The 21,509-nt window shown below is 37.5% G+C and overlaps 1 protein-coding gene across 1 annotated transcript in view; it reads left to right on the forward strand.

Annotated features, from left to right (window-relative positions):
- Positions 1-21,509, forward strand: part of LOC149820852 (phosphoinositide phospholipase C 6-like) — a 132,147-nt gene that overhangs the window by 20,060 nt on the left and 90,578 nt on the right. The window contains exons 2-4 of the mRNA XM_089982403.1: positions 11,312-11,508; positions 20,948-21,083; positions 21,211-21,447. Of these exons, the coding sequence (XP_089838529.1) occupies positions 11,312-11,508; positions 20,948-21,083; positions 21,211-21,447 (570 nt within the window). The remainder of the gene's footprint in view (positions 1-11,311; positions 11,509-20,947; positions 21,084-21,210; positions 21,448-21,509) is intronic.

A 21,509-nucleotide genomic window follows, 5' to 3' on the forward strand; every position in this document is an offset into this window, starting at 1 on the left:
GCTAAGTATGCAGCCGAAGACAGGCTGCATTAAACAGAGTTGTCAGCAGTTTCAAAATAGCATAAACAAAACCGATTTTGGCTTATATATTAACAACATTAACTGGTCTTGGTTTGCATAACAGGAGAGCATTTTTGTTTTGTAAACAAAACAACAAGTCAAACTGTTGAGGTACATGACAACGACAATGTTTTTGATAGACATAATCTACAAAGGTTGACATATATCCCATCATGCTAGTCAAATCAGCATAGGGCATGTCATAACTTAGCCTTGTCAGACACATGATATTGTCTAGACCGAGCTTCATAAGGTGAAGCTCAACTGATGACAGTCGGCTGGACAAAAAAAAATTTAATAACAGTCCATAATATGGTTAACCAAACCTGATTTTCAAACAGTGAAATAAAACTTCATGGCAGTCCACATAGATCTTAAAAACAGACTTGTAATTCAGAAATCAGATTAATAGTAGATGACCAGCCATTAGCCCCTAACATGGGCAAAAAGGGGGGTAAGTACACAACAGATCTAGACCAGATCTGCATGTGCACATTCCTGGCCGATCTAAATCAGATCTGCGTGTGCAAAAACACAACAGATCTGATCAGAGAAGCATGCCTATACTCGGCAGACCTGCACCCGATCTGCCTGGCAGATCTGATCACAACAGAAAAAAATTATTTTCAGCCACATATGTAAAACATATACGACTGCGTGCATGAAGTACTGAATCCATTCTACTAACATAGTCATATCAGCAGTGACGGCTTGCTGGAATCTGCGACAAGTCTGGTTTGTATCAGATCTGATCCAAATCAGACCTTGCATGCACTGTCCCACGCACACCCATATATATATAGATTATATTATATTAGGGACTGCGGCAGGCCTGGTTTTGGGTCACATATGGCCTAAACTAGAACTGCGTTGGCTGGTCCAAAAACATGGTCGATTCCAAGGTAAAAATACTTTATATATATATATATATATATATATAGGCAACATGCTTTTGCGAAGAAAATCAATAGTTAAAACATGAAAAGCAGGAGAAACAAGCCATGTGTTCGTAAAAATCAAGTTTCATGCCCACGTGCATCAAGGCATGTGATCGAACACATAAAGAAAATCAGATTTATTATTTTTCCATCTAGAATCCTCACACAAATCTGATTTAAACTATTTCTCCCCGTTCTAATCAAGAGAGGAACCCGTATCTTCGATTGAAGATGGAAAAAGACCGGAAATAGCGTCGGACGATTGGAACAGAAGGAAATCCCTCTCCTTTTTCTTCCTCATTCCTTTCCTTTTCCTCTCTGTTGAGAATAGGTGGTTTTTAGTTTAAGTCCTTTTATATTAGAGGTTTTTTGAAATTTTGTTTTCATAAGGACTTAGATGTAATTTTTCCTTTTAGCCTCTCTCTATTTAATATAGAGAGAAGCCCTAACCCAAAAAGCAACGAGATTAGTTTCTGTGCAGCCGACTCTCTCTCTCTCTCTCTCTCTCTTTCTCTCTCTCTACACAGGTGGTTGCTTCCATCCACATGGTATCAAAGCCCTCGATCTCGGGAGCGTGATCACGAGAGGACTGATCTTCACCAACGAGAAAAAAAAAACCCCGACTGCGTGAAATCAGGTTTGCTGTTGCACGACTGTGGAAGATCTGATAACAGATCTGGGATGTTATCCAGATCTGTCGTCAGATCTAAGGATGGAACTCCCAGCGAGGATTTCCTGGAGCCGTAACCTCTTTTTTCTTTTGGAATCTGGAGTTTTTTTTCTTCGTGATCTCCTGTCGTGATTTCCTGGACATTGACGAGTTGTGTTCCTGTGGTTGCGTGCCTGCCGTGATTGCTGTGCTGTTGGCTGTTCCTACTGTTTAGGTCACGCAGCAAGTTTCTGTGCTGCTGCGTGCCAGCCGTGATTTTCATTTTTCTGTGTTGATTGCATGCCTGCCGTGATTCTGAAATTTATTTCCTGTGTTTGTTGTGTGTGATCGAGATATGATTGATCTATTTAATTGTCCTCTGAAGACTTATTGGTTGTTATGCCTTATATGTTTGGGGAACAGCAGTCGTCGTGATCATCTGTGTTGCAACTGAATATTATCGTTGGTCGTGGTGTGTTTGGGTACAGCAATGGTCGTGACTCCCTGCTGTGTCGAGTTTTGTTTCGTGCTGTGTTAAGCTATCCCTCTGTCGTGAAAGCAGCAGGAGTGATTCCCTGTTGGTTGTGGGCTGTTTTTTTTTGAAATAGCAGGGCTGATTCCTTACAGTGTTGGAAAATTCTACTTGAATACTTGCTGTTCAAATGAGCAGTATGGCTGAAAATTCGAAATGTGATTCTAAAATGGAACATATTGGGGAGTATAAGGCTTTTGCCAACCCCTTCTCGTACGGCTCTTCCGTAAGGTTGAATGAAACCAACTATGCCAGGTGGTCCAAAACTTTTATGATGTCGGTATCTGGACATCGTCGAAAACATATTCTGTTGGAAGACGAACCCCCTGAAAAATTGGGAAAATATGTTACTTGGGATGAAGATAATGACATAGTTATGTCATGGATCATGAATAGTGTCGAAACCCATATTGCAGATGGTTTAATTTATTATAATACAGCCAAACAGATGTGGGACAATCTTAGAGATACGTATTCACAAGAGACTAACGTGACTCATATCCTGCAAGTCGAACAAGAGATATATAATTTACAGCAGGGAGATCAGACCTTGGCCCAATATTATGCATCAGTAAAAGCTGCGTTTGAAAGACTCAATGCTCACAGGCCTCTTTGTTGTTCGAAGCAGAAAGATCATCAAGAACAGACTATGGTTGCTCGGTTTCTTACAGGTTTATCTTCAGAATTCTCTGTTGCAAAAGTCCAAATGTTGACTGGATCAGATGTACCTACTCTTGCTGATGCATATAATCGCCTGAGTAGACTTGCGATATCTCTTCCACAATCACAGCCTGTGACCCAGTCATCTGCTCTAGTTGTCTCCTCTGGTTATGGGCGTGGAAATATTCAGAATATCAGAGGACGAGGTCGTGGACGAGGTATGGGAGGCAGAGGAAAGCTTCAATGCACATTCTGTGGAAAATCTGGACATTTAGAAGATCGGTGCTGGGATAAACATGGCCGGCCAACCTCTTCTTCATCAAATTCATATGCTCTTAAAGCAAATGTTACTACTCTCGAGGCAACAAAGGTACAGGAAAATATCTCTGCTAGTGACAGTAGTGTCACCCTCAGTCGTGCTGAATATGATGAGTTGATAGCCCTTCGTTCTGTGAGTTCCACCCCTCCTGTAGCTGGTGTTGCCTATTCAACAGGAAATCATCTACATCCGACTGACAATAAGTGGATTATTGACTCTGGTGCATCCAGACATTTGTGTGAAAATTCACTTGTTTTCTCAGATATAAAGGATATTAATGCTCACCGAGGAGTCTCATTAGCCGATGGGAGTTCCTCCCCGGTCGTTGGTCAGGGAAATATTTCTATATCCTCCTTATTACAGTTGCAAAATGTTCTTCATGCTCCAAACTTTCCTCAAAGTTTACTCTCTGTTAGTTGCCTTATAAGAGAGCAAAACTGTAGAGTAATATTTGATCCGATGGGTTGTCATTTTCAGGATTTGCTGACGGGGAAGAAGATTGGTGGAGGCTATGAAGAAAATGGAGTCTACTACCTACATCATCCAATGGGTACTGTTCATGCTGCAGTGGAACACTCATTCAGTCCTGTTCAGTGGCATCGTTGTCTTGGTCATCCTTCTTTGTCAAAGCTTCGTTCGGTCTTTCCTAAAATTCCTTCCACCACATCATTTCAGTGTGAAGCATGTCAGTTGGGCAAGCATCATCGAAGTTCGTTCCCTTCGAGTAAGAGTCAGTCTAGTAATAAAGTTTTTGAACTTCTTCATGCAGATGTATGGGGTCCTAATAAGATTCCTACTAGGACTCAGTGTCGTTATTATTTTGTTATTGTTGATGATTTCTCTAAGTTGTCATGGGTATTTTTAATAAAAGAACGATCTGAAGTTCCAAGTATTATCAAATCCCTAATTCTTGAAATAAAAACTCAGTTTGAATCTATTGTCAAGATTGTTCGCACTGATAATGCTCTCGAGTTTAAATCAAAAGGTCTATTACAATTTTACCAAGATCATGGCATCCAACCCCAAACTTTCTGTGCCTATTCATCTCAACAAAATGGGGGTGGCTGAGCGAAAACATCGGCACCTGCTTGATGTTGCCAGGACCATTATGATTCAATCCAATGTTCCTGCGTTATACTGGGGAGATGCGATTACCACTGCTTGCTATCTGATCAACCGCATGCCTTCGTCTTCTGTGAGTGATCAAATTCCATTACATATCCTAAAACCTAATGCCCCACTTTTTTCTTTCTCACCAAAAATATTTGGATGTGTTTGTTTTGTACACAAACTTGGCCCTGACCATGATAAATTAGCCGCTCAAGCTACAAAATGCATATTTATAGGTTATCCAAAAAATCAAAAGGGTTATCGATGTTATGATCCTATTTCTCGCCGAGAGTATGTCAGTGCGGATGTATCTTTCTTGGAATCCTCTCCATATTACTCTATTTCTGGTTCCCTGCTGCAGGTTGATCCAGCTGAGTCTTTTCCATTACCTATACCTCTTTTTTCTTTGGAATCTGTGCCCTCATTACCGAACCAAACTTTATCCTTTTCCAGATTTAATAATCTTCCATTGGTATATGTGCGTAGAGCTCCACCTCCACAAGAGCCTTCATCTTCTTCTTCTCCTGAGGTAAGTTCTACTGACAATAGTGATCTTCAGGATGATGATAACAGGCCTATTGCTTTACGAAAGGGGACACGACAATGTACCTTATATCCCATATCTCATTTTGTCTCCGATGCCAGAATTGGAAATCAGATGAAGTCTTTTATTTCAACCTTATCTGCTGAAACTATTCCTCTGAACTATCAACAGGCAGAACTTGATAATCGCTGGAAGCTGGCTATGCAAGAAGAAATGAATGCTTTAGTATCTCAGCATACATGGGATCTAGTTGATTCCCTAGCAGATGCTGACATTGTTGGATATAAATGGGTATATACAATAAAGTACAAATCTGATGGTTCTATTGAAAGGTACAAGGCCAGATTAGTAGCAAAAGGGTATACTCAGACATATGGTATTGACTTCTTTGAAACTTTTTCTCCTGTTGCACGGATGGATACCATCCGTCTTGTTCTCTCAGTTGCTGTTCAGCATGGTTGGAGCTTGTGCCAATTAGATGTGAAAAATGCATTTCTATATGGGGATCTATCTGAGACCGTTTACATGCAACAACCTCCAGGATTCGAGGTTGAGGGGGAGTGTCAGAAGGTGTGTAGATTGAGAAAGGCGATTTATGGCTTGAAACAAAGGCCTCGTGCATGGTTTCAAAAGTTGTTTGAAGTGATGTCAAGCTTTGGCTTTAATAGATCAGCAGCAGATCATACACTATTTATAAAGAAAACTAGCTCTGGCATAGTTGTTATGGTGGTATATGTGGATGACATCATTCTTACAGGAGATGATGTAAAAGCTATTGAAGCCACAAAGGCTCATCTTCAAAAACACTTTGTTACAAAAGACCTTGGTTCACTCAGGTATTTTCTGGGTATAGAAGTTGCTAGGAGCCGTGAAGGGATGGTTTTGTCTCAACGGAAGTATGTTCTTGACTTATTAAAGGAAACAGGCATGTTTTCAGTTGTTTGAAAAAGGGTCAAAACCAGTTGATAGCAAAAGCTATCGCTCCCTAATAGGGAAGCTATTATATGTAACTGTGACCAGGCCAGATATTGCTTTAGCAGTAAGCAAAGTTAGCCAGTTTATGGACAAACCAACTGAGGTACACTGGAATGCAGCCATAATGATTCTTAGATATCTAAAATTCTCTCCTGAAAAGGGGTTATTTTTCAGGAAAGGTGGAACTCTGGAGATAGTAGCCTATTCTGATGCTGACTATGTTGGATCTGTAGTAGATAGAAAATCTACCACAGGATTCTGTGTTTTTGGGAGACAACTTGATTTCGTGGAGAAGTAAGAAACAAAAATGTGGTTTCCAGGTCGAGTGCAGAATCAGAATATCGGGCTATGGCTCAAACAGCTGCTGAATTGATGTGGGTTCGCACTGTTCTTCATGATCTCCAGGTGAAGGTTTCCTCTCCAATGACCATGATGTGCGATAACAAAGCGGCAACATATATAGCAAACAATCCTGTCTTTCATGAGAGAACAAAGCACATTGAGGTTGATTGTCACTTTGTAAGAGATATGATTCAAGCTGGTCATATCACTACCAAATACCTAAAGTCGGAAGACCAAGTTGCAAATATGTTTACAAAGCCTCTTGCTAGGCCAAATTTTTCAAAATGTTGTGACAAGCTGAGCATGATTGATATCTATGCTCCAGTTTGAGGGGGAGTGTTGAGAATAAGTGGTTTTTAGTTTAAGTCCTTTTATATTAGAGGTTTTTTGAAATTTTATTTTCATAAGGACTTAGATGTAATTTTTTCTTTTAGCCTCTCTCTATTTAATATAGAGAGAAGCCCTAATCCAAAAAGCAACGAGATTAGTTTCTGTGCAGCCGACTCTCTTTCTCTCTCTCTCTCTACACAGGTGGCTGCTTCCATCCACACTCTCTTCTCTGTTTTTTCTTTTCTCTCTTTCTTTCTTTTCCCTTCTTCCTTCTCTCTCTCTCTCTTTAGAAAACGAAATCTAGAGAGAGGGGCTAGTTAGACCCTTTTATAATTTTTTTTTTGGTCTTCTAGAGAGGGTGACGTACCTTCTCGAGTTTCTCACCCATTTGGCTATGGGATAGAGTTCTTCTAATGTAGAACTTTATCTCTAACCTCCTCTTCCCTTTTTAACTAATTTTTTATTCATTTGGTATTTTATTTTGTTTTACTATTTTACTTTAACCCCATTTGGGCTCTTCTAGAATCCCTACATATTAGGTAGAGTTCCATAAATGTAGAACTCTACCATACCAAAAATAAAATTTTGGAATTAATTAATTTTTAATAATTACTTATTTATTTATTATTTATTAAATAATAAAAATTTAAAAAGTTTCGGTGGATATCTCCACCCTTTGGGAGTCTTTTTAACATGTAAATTCACGCAATTAAACCTTTACATTGAATTAAAAGTTTAAATTCGTTGGACTTGGATTTTGGATCTAGATCCAAGATCCAATATCCAATATCCAATATCCAATATCCAATATCCATATGGATCGCAGTCTGGACCAAATCTTAATTAATATGGGTCTTGGACTGGGTCCAAATCCATATTAACTTGGGTCAAACAAATCAAATCCGATCCAATCTAGAACCCTTCACATTGAGGCGAGTCATTTTTTGAAAAAATGCGATTTTTGGGCCAACCATAGCCCGAATTCAAAAAAACAAAATATCAATGTTTTCAGAATTTTGAGACGCATCTAATGATATATTACCTGAATTGCGCCTCTGAATTTTGTCTGAATTTAACCCGATTTTCGCTCAATTTTAAGGGTTAAAAATAAAAAGTTTTACAAAATCTTAATTGGCTCGTTTAAGTCTTGTCAATAGGTCCTGGGCCAAGCCCAGACTTAGTTGACTCCACCTAAAATTGAGGATTTCTATCGACTTTACGAAACACTTAGCCAAATTTTATGAAGTTTCAGAATTTAATATTATAGAAAAACACACGATATTACATGATCATATCTGACTCTGATAAGATCTGATCCAGAAAGAAAGGAAGGAGATTGGGCTGAAAGGGAAAGAATAAGATTGAGGAGAGATTGGGCTGAAAGGGGAAGAATGAGATTGAGGAATAACTTATCTGAAGAAGCAGACGTCTTTCATCAACAGTCTCAAATTCAATGAGGACTTACACTCGAACCTGCTCTGATACCATGAAAAGAAGCCTTTGAATCTGCGTAACCTGCAATGAAGAGTGCAATAGGATTGCAGTGAAGGAAATGAGAGGACGTGCCTATTGGTTGGGGTTCTCCTCCTTTTATATTAATATATTTTCAGATGTACAAAAATACCCATGTACATTTACAACAAGTACTGACTTATCCTGATATAACTTGAATGACTGAAATACCCCTTTCTACTACACACCTTTTCTTAACAACCTTTACCTGTCCAAACTTGGTTTTTGCTGTAAATCAAGTCTCTCAGTTCATGCATGAGCCCAAAAAGAGTCATATGGAAGCAACCAAAAGAATACTAAGGTACACTAAAGGGACTATTATGGATGAATTGGTGTATAGAGAATGTACAAACAAGAGCGCAAACATTTCTCTTGTTGTACAGGCATATTCAGACGCTAACTGGGTAGGAGATCCCATGATCAGACCTTTTGTGAGGGGATATGGGGTCTTTCTAGGGAGCCACCTCATATCATGGGCTAGTCGTAAGCAGCGAACAATGGTAAGATCAAGCACAAAGGTGGAGTATAGGGCTACAGTGGCTGTTATTACGAAAGTTTTATGGATACACCATCTCCTCTCTTCACTGTGTCAACCCATCACTAGATCACTATTGTTTTGTGACAATAGGAGTGCCATTGCCACCGCTTTCAATCCAATTCAACATGGGAAGGTTAAATGTGTTGAGTTAGATCAATATTTTATAAGGGAAAAAGTTGAGTAAAGAAATTCAGCCTCTCTTTATCAAAGCTAAAGAGTAAGCAGCAGATTTGTTCACTAAAACCCTTGACATGTGCAAGACATTAGTTTCTTAAAACCAAAATGTCCATGGTCTTGAGCAACCCATTTACAGTTTGAGGGACTCATGTTAAGAATAGACATCTAGGCCAGGGGTATTTCTGTCATTGTTTATATTTTAACATGTTTGTAAATCCTCTTCATGTACAAGGGTATTTTTGGTACAAAAAATATATATAATATCGGGTGTGTCCCTAGAGGGGAATAATGACCCCTTTTGCTGCTACACATCCTTCTTTTTCTCTCTCTTCTCTCACATGAAATAACGGGGCACAAACTCCAAAGATCGATTTCTGTCAAAATCTACTTATATTGACTGCAAGAATCAATGAAGATAAGCATAATATCTACTGGAAGACGAGGAAACCTTTGGGGCTGGCCCCCAAACATGAGAATAGACAAAAGGAAAGAAAGCTCTTTTATTCAAAACTTGAAATGGGAATTGGTGACTTACATATTTGACAACTAACACATAATTGTCATCGACCAACTCTTTATTATATGACACATTAGACAAGAGACTTTATTGACTAATGAATTCAAACATGGAAAACCACAATGTGCAAGCTGACGATGCCAAAGACTGGCAACCTTTTTATTTGACCTGATTTCCGAAATCAGCATCTGAGGCTTGTATGACCAGATTCCAAAGAACCACCTTGCGCTTCCTTTATCATGTAGAAGTTTCTATGTCCCACCCCTTCGACGTATGTTTTCCTGGTACGAAGATCCTTTACATATATAGAAAAGGGGTAAAGATCTCATAAGAATTGTTTCAATCATATAAGAATTGGTTGACCTAATATTGGAAGGAAGATAAAATGCAAAGTTATGAATGAATGCTGGGCCACCTCGAATGATGTGAGCCACATGCGGGGAGACCCGCACATATGGTTTTAGGGAGATCTGGCTGAAAGACCAGCCAGCGCCCCCCGCATCAACAGAAGGTACCTAAGAATGGACTCACAAATGCAATGACAACCCCTATATTTGTGAAAGCCAGTCGAAAAATTCTGAATCCCCTTTATGAAAGATCCAAGTTGGTCAAAGCCCTGCCCTTTCATAAAATGTGTAATGCCAAGTTCTTATATTCTCTGTTGACTAAGTTATTCTTGACCTTCTAATTGTCATAACCCATTTGCATTGGGCATTTTTTGCTGTTTTGAGAAGCTTTGGACCAATTAGTTTTCTGTAAAATTATGGTTGTTGGCCTTTGAGATTGATGAAAAGAGTAATATATGAACTGACTTTAAATAAGCATATTTTGGAAATTGAACTATTATGTAGGGATTGGTATAAACTCTTCAAATGATGAATATACCCCTTATGAAACTTTTGCTGCAAATGAGGACATGCACCTTGTTTTGTTTAGACTAGTGAAGCCGCTTGGGTTTGGGAAATATGGAAAGGGGTGCAATTTGTTTAGTTCTCTGCCAAAACTATAACTCCATTATCAATGAATTCTAATGCAAAATTACCCTAAAAATCCCAAATTGAAGGAATTCCTTGTAACTTTGTTGCAAGCTTTCTTTTTGAATTCTCATTTCATTTCTCTTTTTTTTTATAAGTTTAGGGCTTACACCTTCAACTGCCTCAAGGCTTCATCCTATCTCAAATTGATTAAAGCACCTTGTCCTTAACAGAGTTACCGGAAGCTTCTTAGATAGGTGGGAAACCCACTTCCCGGAAACTCGCTTCGGAAGCGCGATACTCCTTGCTTTTGAAACTTGATGAGAACCTTGATTCCACCACGCTTCTCCTATGCTTTCCACATGCTTCATCTATACTTCTTATATGTTCTCTTACTCAACTTTTCATGTTTTTTATGTGTTTTCTCTCTCTTCTCACTCACTTTCATGTGCTTTATTTAAATTTGTAGTCATCATTTTTAGATTTTGTTACAAATTTAATTCTTACACTGAAAAATCATGAAATTTAATATTAGTCACTTTTATTTTAGTTTTTATCTGTGTTTCATTTTGATTCCCATTCAATTCTTATATATATATATATATATATATATTATTTCTCGCTTTCCGCTTCCTATACATTTTAAAATGCATCGCCTCTCGCTTCCGCTTCCAGTATCGTTTCCCGCTTCCTCGTCTGGCAACCTTGGTCCATAACATTCTTTTCTAGAAGTTAATTAAATAGCCATTGAAAATAACATTGTCAAACTGTACTTGTTGGTACTTAATTTCAAGGGCCACTTGAAGGCTGTTTTACAGTGTTAGGCAACTGATTCTGGCAGCAAATGTTTTATGCTTTGAAGCAACAACAGTTGCATTATTCTGAAATATTTTATTGGGTGGATTAGAAGGCCAAATCCCATTTTCTGAAACTAATACCAAGTTTCATTATTCAGGGATATTTTATTGGGTGGATAAATCTAATTTTTTCAAGTAATATTTTTGATTGAAATTTGGTTTATCTTGCTTTCTTATGTGGTTTTATCTTTTAAATTTCTGCTTCCCAAAGTTGACAATTTTTATTGCCTATATACCAAAAGAACGTTGATGTTTTTGACTTTTCGTTGCTTTCCAGGTTCATCATGACATGACTGCTCCTTTGTCTCACTATTACATATTTACTGGTCATAATTCCTATTTGACTGGAAATCAGTTAAATAGTGACTGTAGCGATGTGCCTATCATAAAAGCATTGCAACAAGGCGTGCGAGTAATTGAGCTAGATCTATGGCCTAATTCCAAGAAAGATGATGTAATTGTTCTTCATGGAAGGTTTGCAACTGTTTCAGTCTGTTTCTTTCATCATGCTCTAATTTTGTTTCCCTAGAATGCATGGACAGTGGGAGGGAAGAGGTCAAAGCTGTTCTTTACAAATGACTTATGTTGGAAGTTTTCTTATTAGATTCTAGAGTGTCTTTAAACATCAATGGAAAAATTCGGCAAAGCAACAATAAATATAATTGTGCTTCTATTTTTTCCTTTAATTTGTTTTTATGCTGGTTGTTAACAATAAATTCTTCTGGAGACTGGTATTTTTCACAATCCGCTAAGGGTTAGCTCTTGAAGGCCCAATAAATATATAATAGGTCATATAATAGAGCTGGTAAAGTGGCTTCTATGCTAATTTCCATCTGCAATGTCAGATATTGGTAGAGGGAGCAAGGCTTTCTTGCCAACTCTTTTTCGATTGCCATGGCCAAAAGCCATGAATATTAGTTCTCTTACTTTCATGTGTCTAATTCATATATATATATATATATATATATATATTGACCCCAATTGACCCTAAAAAAATAGTGATTTTTTTTTAAAACAATTGCGAAAACAAACCCAAGGATTCGGGGTCTCACATATTTAATATACCAAACCACAACTAAACTGCGCATTGAATCAAAGAAGAATAATCAAACTTTATTAATCAATAAATAAATGTCAAATAGACTCGGAACAAAAATCGTCTATCACATAAGAGCCATCCTGTCAGAGAACCAGAAACTAGTCATAGAGCTCGCGTCTCCAGCCAGCCAGTTGGGACATCACTAAGCATATTTTATGAAAATGGGTAAGAACCATAGTCCTTTGTACGAATTTCTCTAAAAATCCAAACAGTAAGAAAATAACATAAACCTGATTCATACATAAATTTCAGATGAATAACACGTTAACGATTACCAGAATCAACTTACCATTCAAGCATCTAAACATGATATCATGCAATAACAATTATCATGCGAAACAAAATAAGCATGGATGCATGAACTAATGCTGAACAGTAAATATGCATGATTCAATATACATGCATGAATAACTTATTAAGTTATTTATCAGAGTTGCTTTTTCATGCATGTCCCTATTAAATGCACACAAGCTTAATTTTCACTTTTCTTAAACCCACGGATACTCAAAATGAACACAAATTTTCGAAGTCTAAGTTAGGTTCCCAGTTGTAGCTTAACACACAATTTGTATTTTATTACTGGGTTCCACATGTTCCTCGACCGATATCAGGAATCCTCACTTTCCATCGAAACATTAGGAATCCTCACCTAATGTCGGGACATCAATGAAAATCTTCAATCATTGACGGCACTTTCTTGGTATACCAAAACTACAGTTGAGTCAACAACACCACTCCAAGTAAAGTGGCTGAAATTTTTCGAAAACCGTGGCTAGTAGGTGAACCACCATATCGGATTCAGGGGCACAATCGCACATGGAGTTTTAGTATTCTCACGGTTCCTCTAGACCACTATCCAAGATTCCCACACTATGAAAGGAACACCAAAGAAGTGATTAATTACAATGTTTGGTTTCTTTTACCTTTTAAACAATTTTCAAGTTCTTTACACAAAAGTCATTTTGCAAATCAACATGCAAAACCAACTTCGGGCCCTGGCCCGCGTAATTTAACACTGCAATTAATTTTAGAAAACCAATAATTTTTAGAAATAAATTTTGCAATGCATAATTGAAATCAACAAGTGGAGTAACACGCGCTCCTGACCTACATGGCTTGCAGTGGTTCAAGCCTTGGTAGAACGATGAAATCCTCGTACCTGCACATTTTGGTTCCCATGGAGAGAAATGACTTTACTCATGGACGAGTTCAATGATGTTATAGGATTACCGGAACCAGCTGGTCAGCCTAAAGATCCCATAGAGCAACAATTTCTGATTAATATTAAATGGTTAGATGTTCGCGATGCTTTAGCCAAAGCAATCGGACGTAGATCTTGGCCACTTATCGAGGCAGATGGGAGTCAGTTTGTTGATCTGTTCAAGCTTTATCGTCAGTATGGGACATACGAAGAAGTTGACACCCTGTCGGGAGCAGCCAAGGAAAGGATTCAGCGCGCCATGGTCCTATGCACAGTAGGGTTAACTTTCTTTCAAGATGGCCAAAATTTTGTTGATATCCGAGTTGTCCAACTCTTGTGAAGATGAGGGAGTCAGCAGACCCGCCGTCTCTCGATTTCTATGGCTGGCTTAGCCTTCCTCTACCGTGGATTGACTCGTTTCGCCCTCGGTGAAACTATCTTGGTAGAAGGATGTATTTTTGCCCTGCAGTCGTGGTTCCTGCGACACGTACCATCAAAAGCCAATTCATTCAGATTCAACGGTAAAGCAGCGCGGTTTACTTCTCAGTATCGAGCCTTGATCGAGAGTCTGCATCAGGAGGAAATCATTTGGGACTTCTTCAACCGACAGGAAGCACTTTCTCGTTACACCTATGCGCGTAGCAAGCACTACCGATTACTTGGTCCATTCTTCTATGTTGATTACCAGCCTGAAAGGTGCATCAGACAGTTCTCGCAGTGGCAAACTCATGTCAATACTCGTTTTCCGACGGGTATTATGCCAGAATTTGATTTGCGGTCAGACCAGTGGTCCGGAGCATACCACGCGGTCAAATACACTTGGAACTCTTTTGTTACTCTTTCTATATTCCCTGGACCCAATGTATCTTCTTATTATCAAGAGTGGTGGCAAACTGTCTATCCACTCTCTCTTTGTCTTTGATTTGGCATCAATAAAATTACTTTGCTTTTAACATTCTCTCAATGTCTTTTCAAAAGTTGACAATGTGATTGAATAAACAAAATTTGTTTTAGTTGTTTACTCCTTAGTAACAACGCAATAATCACAACTCTTGTGACAATCTCATCCCTGGTAATGAGGTAGTCTTTCCAAATGTCAAATCAATCTTTGTACTTCTCCATTCTTCTTCAACTGTCTTTATTATAGTTGATGACCTCGCCTAGGTAACAAGGCACATTTATTTTGTTATTATGGAAATAATAATGCAATGGTCACAATTCTTGTGACGACATAATTCGGTAACCCTGGTATATGCTCATAGAAAGAGCACATGTCTAGAGATCCAAATCCTCTTTCCAACATGATCATAACATTTATAACCTTTCTACCCTTTAGGAAAGCCCAAAAAATAACACTTCATGCTTGACTTCGGTTCTCTTTTGTGAACTCATATCCAACCAGTCCAAATAATATAAATCTCATCGCTTATGAACAATTCGCACAACACAATCAACAGGAGAAAAGGTAACATATAATTGGATTGGATAATTTAACAATAGAAATAAGATTCATAGCAAAAGAAGAAATTTAATTTACTACCAGGGTATGAGCTAGAGGCAATGGACCTAAGTTTTAAAATAGACATGGATGATCCCTTTGTAGTGCAGAAGATGCTACTGTGGGGATAACAATTGATTAAGACAGATTCATGAGTTGTCATATGACATGATGCTCCTGAGTCTATTAACCAACAAGGAGAACAATTAGAGATATATACGAAGGCAGTACCAAAGTAGGAAGAGGCAACAATGGCATACTAAGCCAAGAGCTGTAACTGGTGAATCTGCTGTTGCATTTGCTATAGGATATACAATTGATTACCACTTGATTGATCTGAAAGACTCCCATCAGACAAAGTAGCTAACTTCACACCGCTACTGCTATCAAGCTGCCAATCCTTAGGCTTAATGCTCTCTCTACTAGGTGCTGCAAAGGCTCCACCTTTTCTTTTCTTCAGAACTAGACAAATACTCTTCATATGGTCATACCTTCTACAATAGTGACACTGAATGGAGCTCAAGTGACCTCTACCTCTAACTCTGCCACCTGACTGCCTAAGAACGACCACAATTGAATCCTCAGACGAGTAAACCCCAAGATACCTCATTCTTCAACAATGATCTTACCAAGCATTTGAGTAACAGAAGGCAAGAAGGCTCTCTGAACTCTGAAGCATGACACTCCTCACACCATCAAACTTGGAACAAAGTGCTATAAGGAACTCAGTCAGTTAGATTGTCTTTCTAGACTAATCATATACATCCATGCAGTATTTACAATAATTGCATGTCACATTTCCTGTGACCTTCCCTAAGTGCATGGGCATCCCATATTTGCTACATCTCTGAATGGAATTCCTGAACAGATTTACTCCATTTCCTCGTAGCTTTCAACTCCTGCATGAGCTGATATTGCTTTGCCCAATTTTCTTATTTGTACACTTTCTTGAGAGACCCCCATGTTTTTTAGCCTTTTGAAACTTGAAAAGATTAACTGCTATTCTTTGTTCCATCGATCCTAAGATCCATGCTTCACCTTTGCATTGTTAGTTGTCCGTTCCTCAATGAACTTGTCATAGTTGGCATCTATGGCTTTTGGCCTTCCTTTAGACCCATCCAAGTAGTCACCAAGACCCTTCCCAACAATTACAATAGTCATAAAGTTGGACCAATAAGTATAGTTTGTCCCATCAAGCTTCATTGAAACAAGCTAAATGGATTCTCCTTCCTCCATATTCACACCAACCACCAGCGACAATCTCAGCCTGCACAAAGCATAATACCACAACAAACCAAACCAGAGGTACCAAAAAAATAAAGCAGTCCAGCAGATTATGCAAGACCTAATGAACTGTGCACAAAGTATGATGATATACAACAAAAAGACCACCAGCCGAGTTCAACAAGTGTTAAATCCCACACAAACACTTCAGTCAAGTGCTGCACAAGTCCAGAATATGGAATAACCACAAATCTATGCTAAAGCACAATACACACAACAAAAAACAACCCAATTCTGAGAGCTTGATATGCTTAGAAACTGAAAATCAGATTACCGGCTGATGGTGATCACTTAAAAACTCAACAAAACTTCACCAAAAATCACATACAATGCTCCCAAATCAAATTCAACAAGTCTCCCACACAAAAACAACCCTAGACTCAATCTCGGTCACCCAAAGACATTAATAAACTCAGACTGATTAGATTTTGCAAATCTGGTCATCAAAATAGTCGATACCCATAAAATCTTAGAAAAATTGCTAAAAAATCAATATACCTCTGATGATCGTGATTCTTGATTCCAAGAACTTCTAAGATCGACGTCTATCAAATTCCCAACTCAAACAACCAAAACACCGACCTTTGAACCTGGCCCTACTGATGTCAATAACTCTGTGCACAGATCTTGATGCAAAGTTTCGACCAGCAGAAATGAAGCTTCTTCTCTCCTTTCACTCAGCAACAACCTTTTCTCTTGAGATATGACTCTGATACTATATCAAGAGCAATGCAAGAATTCCCAAGAAGAGAAAGCAACAATGGAGAAGGATAAAAAAAACTTCATTAGCTTCAAGAGTGAAAAGTTACAACAATATATGGGGTCAACCCCTCTACTACACTACAAGACAAAAATGGTTGACTTCTACAACTAACTGATAAAATACAAGAGTACCCCTATAAATAATGATATATACAAAGAAGGGGTAGCACACTGAGATGTAAAACACATTACACTTTTCAACAACCTGTCATGAAATGCTAGATTTAGTGCCAATGCTAACGTCCTCTTGTCAGAATGTATAATAATCTGCATATCTTCAGTTGTAGTACATTCATCAAACTATGTTTCCAAATTATTTTTCATATTATATGTGTCAATGCTAAAAAAAATTCCGCTAATTGAATTTGAAAAACCTCTTTGTATATGTCATGTACGTCGTAGGAGTACTACTGTAATATCCAAAAATTTCTAAGTTCTTTTCTATAGCATTGTGAAATGTCCTGAATTTCGTGCCAATATAAAACCCTAATTTCTTTAAAAATTAATGTTTGAGTATATTCGTAAGGATTAAGGGGTTTAATTATATTGAATTGTAGTAAATATAAACCCTACATGGTTTGGATATCTGAGAAAATTCTAAGTGATGTCTAATTGAAAACGTCTTACTTAAAAAGAAAATATTGATTTTTCTTTTAAGTAAAATTATTTAAATAAAGTAAATTAACAAAAGTAGATTTTAAAAATATACATATTAACATGCTTAATAAGATGGAATTAACTTATATTCAATTCCTTTACATTTTCACATGAGTTGTGGGTATATAAAACTAAAACGGTTTTTAATTAGAATTTTATGATTATTCAATAATAGTTTAATATAATAGTTTTCTTTTTTATAAATTAAAATCCATTTTCATTAGTTTAGTAGGAGCCCATAGGTGGGCCGTCCCATCCTATGTGGCATCTTACTTCAAATTCAAATTGAAAATAAAGGTATAGTGATTTTCAAGGTTATTTAAAGTTTGAAAAGTCAAAGTGGAGATCAAGGGCTCCAAATGAATTTCATTAATGAGATCAAGGGCTGAAATTAATTCCAGCACATAACCTAATTTAAGAAGGGTTATAAAACCCTCCCATAGCCCTTGCCCTCCTCATTTGTGCTGGAAAAAAAAGGAGAGCTTCTCTCTCCCCCAAAAACCCTCTTCTCTCTCTCCTCTCTTTCCCTTCCCTATTCTCCTCTTTTAGGGTTTCTTTTGGTTCTTGAGTGCAAGATCCAGGCCTCAAGGGGTGTGTAGAGGAGATCTAAGGTCCCCACCTTGCTGGAAGGAGGAGCTGATCGGTGGATCGAGCAAAAAGAGTGTTCATCTATCAAGAAATACATTTTTTTCAACAAAAGGTAGAGTTTCTATGCTTTTCTTGCAAGAACGGAGTTCTTGGCATGGATTTTGATGCTTTTTCATGAGTTTAGATCATAATCAAACCCTCCTAACCGTGGGTTTGACTCAGATCTAATGATCCATGGCAAAAACACGTTTTCCTCAAAAGAAAACCATTTTTGAAATCGGGTTTATTATAAAAATCGGTTTCTTAGAAATAGATTCGTAAAATATATTTGTATTTGATTTATTCCATGATTTTTATGCAAATATTAGTTTGGATTGATAGATTATGAAGTGTTTCATCTACTGTGAATATTTTAGAATTTTTGGAATTTTATTTCATGCGTATTCTCTATTTCTTTTAATTTTTCTTGGGATTCGGGTGACTCAGTTTGATTCACCCAAACGCAAATCTCGGAATTTCAGGTTTTCCACTTGACCTCCGTTCAGTAAAATGGTCGTTTCTCCCCCGTCCGGAGGAGTTTTGATGAACGGATTGTTGCGTTGGAAAGCTAACTTCATTGTGCATCTACTGTAGAAATTTGGGCTCTGTTCATAGACCGAGCACGTATCTGTGACAGTCGAAACAAAAACAAATAGGTCTGTAGTAAAACATGCATAACTCTCTCATACGAAAGAGTTTTTACGAACGGTTTGCGGCTATGGATAGCTAACAACAATTTCTATATACTGTAAAAATTTCAGCTACATGGAGCCAAAAATTTTCTGTGAGCTCTGTACCAGTCAGACAGAGTTAAGAAATTGGAAAAATTTAGGGCAAAATCATAAATCAAGTCTCAAAGGGTGCATAGTATATATGTTTTTAATCAAATTCTTTATAGAATTAGCATGCATTATGTGAATGATTATGTAGGTCTGATTTTATGCAATCTTATATGATTATGGCATGAATTGTAAATGGAAGGTTACACATTAAAGATTTAGGATCAAAAGGTCCAATGAATACAAGTTTATGTTTTAAATTCTAAAAATGTGTTGCCTACATGTATGTTCATGATATCGTGATGATATGATTGTTTCATTGATACGGATGTTCATATATATTCTCCTTGTTGCATTGGCCATGTACATGCATATGCATTATAATGTGTGAAAGTGAATAAGATGTTTATGCTACGCATGTGCTCTAGTGTCTGTTATAAGTTTAATTATATGACTTTGTCCAATGCTTTATAAGAATGCATCCATGACCATAAAGTGGGTTAAGTTGATGTTGCATAAAAAGTATAACTGTAAACAAGTAATCATGTGATATTAAACTCAAGATACTTGCTTGGAGAGTAGCAGGTGATACAAAACTTCGTGGGGCAAGTTCTGTTACGGGCACGGAAGGTTGCTCCTCCCCTCCCACGATTTTAGGGGGAAAACCTCTGCATTAGACTGCAGCGTAGAGGTTATAGTACTCATGAGGAAAAACTGATGCATCGGGTTGAAAGGTGTTGGGAATCTCTCTCGTATTAACGTCCCTCACCCCGTCTTAGTGAATGGATCTGGCCAGACTAAAGCCACCCCTGTATGTAAAACACGTCCTGTGTCATAGTCCTGATCTGAGAATGTCTGCCTGTGTCGTATCAGCAGGGCTAAGAAGTGATAACTTAAATGGTGTGTGCATTAATTTGGCATCGCATGCATCATCTAACTAAGAAAATCTAACTAAAGATAAGAAAATATGCATGCATTGAAAGAGCTTCTGCATATGGTAAGTCATGCATTTTAATGGTTCATGCATTTTGTATTTTGAATATATGAATTTATGTCTTTCTGTTAAATATGAAACTTCTAAACATGTATGATTGTTGTATGATTTTTTTAAGTTAAATTAAATGTTAAACCATGAAATTTCTATTGAAATCCTTGTCTTGTTATTCTGTCTTACAAGTTTAGCATAATTACTCTACTGAGACATGTTGTCTGACCCTATATGGTTTAAAAATTTTCAGGTAATGAGTAGGTACTTACGTGCGAAGGCGGAAGGTTGCGACGGGGACTGAGCCTACCTTTCCTCTGCTTCATGAATTCTGAACTCTGATTTTACTTTAATTCAATTCAATGACAAATGTGATAAATTTTGGATATTATGGAACTTGATTTTATTTCATGCATGGTTAATTAGTTGTTAAAGTTTAAATTTCATAAGTATATGTTTGCAAGCATTCATCTGAAGTAGCACGCCAAGTTTTATGCCCAATGTGTTTTTCCGCTGTTAACTGCTAAAAGATTTAAATGTATTTCAAAAAAAAAAAAAAAAAATTCACCAATTTCGGGTTATAAAAATTGGGGTGTTACAACTACTAGGTGGTACAAGACAAGTACAGCTGGTACTTCATATTTATTTTCCAAAAGAATGGTGAAAGTGTGCTGCTAGGTTCTGCATGTTTCAGTACAGAGAGAGAGAGAGAGAGATGCACGCCAGGTGTTGGCAATCCTAAGTTCATGCTTTAGCTACAAGCCTAAGATTAAAGTCATTAGCTTGTTTGTTTAAATGAGTCAAAGCTGAGTCCGAGCTTCTTGCAGCCCAATTGGTTTGGCAATATGTATACATGAAATTTAATATATTTTTTTCTACTGAAAGTCATATATATATTGATTTAGTGCTTTTTTTAAATTGTTTATATGCATCAATAAATGCAAAGCAATTATTTAAAGATACATGCTCAATTCTTGTGTTTATTTAAATGGTATCAATGTCTTTTTCTTCTTTACTGTAGGACTTTGACAACCCCAGTGGAACTCATCAAATGTTTGAAATCCATTAAAGAACATGCATTTTCTGCTTCACCATATCCTGTCATAATAACTCTTGAGGACCACCTTAACACAGATCTCCGAGAGAAAGTAGCTGAGGTGATTCATTGTATTGTTTAATAACCTATTTTCACTCCCAAGGCTGATATCTTGATTCTTATTTTGCAATCTTTCAAAATTTATCTAGAATGCTTACTCCTATTGGCCTCTTAACAATTTGGTACAGATGGTCACTCAAACATTTGGCGATATGTTGTTTTACCCTGAATCTGGATCTTTACAAGAATTTCCTTCACCAGAATCCTTGAAGCATCGGGTTATGATATCAACTCAGCCACCAAAAGAGTGTTTAGAAGCTGCTAGTTTCAAGGATAATGGATCACAAAAAGAGAAAGATTTGAATGATGATTCTTGGGGAAAGAACGTCCTAGATATTAAAGAAGAAATCGAAGCTGATAATGAGGTGCACTACTTAACATGACATTTGATTTTTTTTAGTGTTTTCAGTGATCACATGCATGATCG

This window comes from Nuphar pumila, chromosome 12 (genome assembly GCF_984573655.1).
Source record: "Nuphar pumila chromosome 12, dmNupPumi1.hap1.1, whole genome shotgun sequence".
Lineage (NCBI taxonomy): Eukaryota > Viridiplantae > Streptophyta > Magnoliopsida > Nymphaeales > Nymphaeaceae > Nuphar > Nuphar pumila.